The sequence below is a fragment of the Ruditapes philippinarum genome, unplaced genomic scaffold (genome assembly GCF_026571515.1).
Source record: "Ruditapes philippinarum isolate M1 unplaced genomic scaffold, ASM2657151v2 ctg2045_1_1_1_1, whole genome shotgun sequence".
Lineage (NCBI taxonomy): Eukaryota > Metazoa > Mollusca > Bivalvia > Venerida > Veneridae > Ruditapes > Ruditapes philippinarum.
The window spans coordinates 21013-25561 of NW_026865021.1; the positions used below are offsets into that span (position 1 = coordinate 21013).

The 4549-nt window shown below is 31.7% G+C and overlaps 1 protein-coding gene across 2 annotated transcripts; it reads left to right on the plus strand.

Annotated features, from left to right (window-relative positions):
• The first annotated feature begins 664 nt into the window (after positions 1-664).
• Positions 665-4549, plus strand: LOC132727574 (neuroligin-2-like). 2 transcript variants are annotated; one of them, XM_060713119.1, is made up of 3 exons: positions 665-804; positions 1481-3057; positions 3338-4549. In XM_060713119.1, the coding sequence occupies exons 2-3, from the start codon at positions 1508-1510 to the stop codon at positions 3651-3653; spliced, it is 1866 nt and encodes a 621-aa protein (XP_060569102.1). In that variant the 5' UTR covers positions 665-804; positions 1481-1507; the 3' UTR covers positions 3654-4549. The 2 variants fall into 2 exon arrangements, with proteins under 2 accessions (XP_060569102.1, XP_060569103.1); XM_060713120.1 differs by having other exon boundaries at positions 665-798.

Consider the following 4549-nt stretch of genomic DNA (forward strand, 5'->3'; position numbering starts at 1 on the left):
TATTTACCAAAACGCAGTGCTAAAATAACTAAATGCAATAAAAACTTATTGCTAAACCAAATGGGCTAGGGTGGGTGGGCAAAAAAGACTAGAACGTGATCTCGACTACAAAATAAGTAACAGAATGCAGTAACCGTATTTTTAAAAAAACCTCTTAGCAGAAACAAGGAATTTTCCCCCTTATTGAAAAAAAACCTGGGAAATTTAAAAAATTTTCCCAAAAAATTTTTTTAATATTAAATTTTTTTTTTAAAAAAAAATTGATTGAATTTTTTCAAAGGGTAAGATTAAAAAATTTTAAGATCATTTAGGGATAATGTTCATTTACAGATAATATAAAAAAAGAAAAATCGGAAAAACCTAGGCCAGTTTTTAACGAAAACACCTTTAAAAATTAATTGGCCCTTTAAAAAAAATTCCTTCCGCCTTTTTTCCCCCCAATTTAAAAATTAACCCCATTTTTAATAAAACAATTTTTCCTTTTTTTGAAAAGAAAAAAACAAAAATTTAATTTTTTTCTTCAAATTTTCTTAATGGTTAGGTCGCCATTCCGGGTTCGGGTAGAAAAATTTTTTTTCGGTGTTTTAAAAATTTTAAATTAAATCCCAAATTTTGGTTTTTCCCGTGAAAGAAAAGTATTTAAATGATATTTTTAAACAATTTAAATTAAAAACAGTGGACAAAATCAGACGACTGTATAAATGTATAAACAAGTTTTGTTTATTTATAATAGCAAAGCACGAGACGAGTTTTACGGGTTTGAAACACATTTACCAACTTCGATAAATGGATAAGACTGTAAAGGTAAAAACTTTTGAACTTTATGCACACTTATATATATATTGCATATAAGTGTTACAGTAAAATGTAAAATTGTTAAATCTTCTATATCTATATCTACAGGTAAACGTAAAACTATCAATTACTATTATTTTCTATTCCCATTAAATAATTCATAAGCTTTCCGCTACTAGTATTTCACCACTTTTTCCGTGACAAGAAACACTTCTTAAAAGTTTATTGAAACATATGATATGGTTTTATTTCTTTGTGCGAGACTAAACAGGAATGTGTGTTTTTTTATATATTTTATTTATCTAACAAGAATTTCGCTTATTCATAATTTTTTATACCTAGAGCAGATAAGTATTCAGTGAACTAAAACATTCGTTGTATATATTATTATTTTTAAACCTTGTGGGAAGGTTTGTACACGTATGAAAGTCATATGCTAGTACAGATAACTATAAAAATTGTATATGTGTCATTATATTTAACATAAATATAATGTTATTATAATGACTACCATTGTTATCTTTGACAGTTTATCTGTAATATACTAACCCAACTGTTTTCATCTGTAGTACAGAATAAATAATTCTTAACCAAAAATAAATGACCAAGAGTCAACTTTAGAATGCATTTTTTATTATAGAAGTTTTTCATTGCTTGAACTTGCATTTTTATTGTTACATTTTAGAATAAGCTGGTATGAATGTAGATATATATGATACAGAAGAATAAGATGGGGATTCCCACATTGCTGCCCTTGCTTTCTATAGCTGTGCTACACATAACAGATGTGAAAAGTTCAGAAATAAGTCTAACAACTAAAATCGGAAGTTTAAACGGCATAATTGAAAATGTGGAATTAAACGGTGACACTAAAAATGTATCTCAATTTCTTGGTATTCCATTTGCAAAGCCACCAATCGGTGAAAGACGATTTCTCAGACCTGAAGCTTACGGCACATTAGCATCGCCATATAATGCCACGTTCTTCAGGCCACACTGCATGCAGAGTGCAGTTTTGAATCCGTCTATCAAATACTTTCAAATGAGCGAAGATTGTTTGCATTTGAATGTTTTCATTCCCGGTAATACAGTGTCGTCTGATACGAAGTATGCAGTGATGATATTTATACATGGCGGTGGATTTACGTACAGCGGTTCGGAAATATTTTCGGGTGACAAACTGAGTGCATTTAACAACGTTGTTGTTGTGACAATAAACTATCGTCTGAATACTTTTGGATTTTTAAGTAACGGCACAAAATCCTCTGGTAATTTGGGCCTGTGGGATCAAAGACTCGCACTCCAATGGGTTCACAAAAACATTGCAGACTTTGGTGGGGACCCAGAGAAAGTCACTTTATTTGGTAATTCAGCAGGTGCGGCCAGTGTTTTGTATCAAGTTATGAATCCTACAAACAAAGGACTGTTCCGGCGGATTATAACGCAGAGTGGCTCAGTAGCGGCTCAATGGGCACGGCAATATAATCCGGCTGAAAAGTTTAAACAATTTATTTCAGAAATCAAATGTGACAGAGACAAATACGATGACATTCTTGTTTGCCTTCAATCAAAGGAAGCTGCAGATCTGGTAACAACCCGTTTCACTCCAGTAGTAGACAACGATTTCGTCATGGAAGACCCTGTTGCAAAATTTTCTAAACAAGGTAATGGCATACCTGTAGACTTGGATTTCTTTTCCGAGGTTGACTTTCTATCTGGAGTACAGAGTAAAGATGGTGCATTAGATATAAATAGGAGAGCGGAACAATATAAAAAGTTTGGTATAGACTTACCAAACGGGGTACCACGAAGTGCTTTTGAAAGTAAGATTGTCCCGTCATTGCTGTCCGAAGTATATGGTTCTACAGAACCACCAGTTTTGAAACAAGCCGTCATACAGCAATACATCGACTGGTCTAAACCTGATGATGCTACGTTAATAAGAGACAAAATCGTCGACTTTTTGTCGGACGTCTATTTCTTTGTACCTGCTATAAAAGTACTGAAGAAACACCGATCGGTGAGGAAAACTAACAAAACGTCATATTTTTATGTCTTTGATCATAAACCGTCATTGGACTTCACAAATCTTTGGTTGAAAGGTTCAAACCATGCCATGGAGTTACCTTATGTATTCGGACTTCCAGATGCCATGAAAGTTGCGGCAGGTTTGCCTCCGGGTTCGCCAATAACACTTCCCCCGGCTGAAATGAAACTTTCTAGTGTCGTCATGAAATTGTGGACCAACTTTGCAAAAACAGGGTAATGTAACTGACTTTGTTGTTTGTTTTGATTAGATAGCTGATAATAAGTATTAAATTTAAGTAGCTTGTAACAACGTGCATCCGATATTTATATATAATAAATATGTACTACTAGTGTGCAAAAACAAAATTTAACCATTGCAAAAATATAATTAAGTTTTGCAATTAATTCATAGTTGTTGATCAATCTGTTAACATCTTTCAAAGATTTTTATTTTTACATGAAAGTTATGCCATTCAGTAATAAATAATTCAGATTGTTTTTCTTTTTCTTTCAGTAATCCAAACTTACCGACGAAGGATGACGTCCAAGAAGTGCCCTCTTGGCCACAGTATGATGTCAATTCGCAGTCCTATTTGGAGTTTTCGTTAAATATGACGGCAGAGTCCGTGAAAAACCACTTTTCTGGATCAAGGATAGAATTCTGGACAACTCTTGTTCCGTTGTTAGAGAATTGTAACACATGCGGCGATCAGAATTGCTCTGACTCTCGGCAGACTTCACAAGCACATTCTTTATCAAAACTCGCTTCAGTACATGTAGCTATCTTACTGTTTGTCCAAATGTTCATATGTATGATGAATTTTATGTAGTTTTTGTTTGTCTTCACTATTTCCCCTGTTGTTCCCTTTTAGATGACTCTCCTTCTTCTTCTTCTTCTTCTTCTTCTTCTTCTTATTATTATTATTATTATTATTATTATCATTATTATTTTTATTATTATTACTAGTATTATTATTATTATTATTATTATTATTCAAACATTTAGTCACTTCGCTATAGTTTTATTATACCTAGACCAGAATAAAACAAATGTGTTGAAGGTAATGTTTGTCGAAAGACTTAAGAAAAGGATCATTCGGCCAGATGTAGACTATATGCATTAACAATATAAATTGAAAGGACATTATCAGTAGAAAATTCGACAATTACTTTACTCTTTAATTTTTAAGGTATTTCTTTAAATCATAAAAAGTTTGCCATGTTTGGTAATTTGTTAAATTAATGTATAAGTAAAGATGAACTATAATATGAAAAAAACATATTTCTCCATAAAAATGTGTGTATGAACCAACAAATTCGTTACATTTCTGGTGCCATGATTTGTTATCTGTATTTCTGTAATGTCATTCTAACGATATAACCACGAACTTTTTTATTTGTGCATTTATTGCTATTACAATTAATAAAAAGTGTGTTGTCTGAATACACGTCTTGACATTTTGAAAAGTTTGACTTTTATAATAATAGAAATACACTTTATTTATAGAAATGATGCCTTAAATCTACAAATGTGTTTTCAAACCTGTATGTTATCATACATATCAGTAATTAAATAAAATACAACATACCTTATCGTTGTAGGAGGGTATGAGCTGCTTATGAAATATAAAAATCAACAATTTTCTCTTTAAAAGTACAAACTGTAATTGTTTTAGCAAACAAAAATGATAAATAATGATAAAACACAATAAACTGTCGACAATAA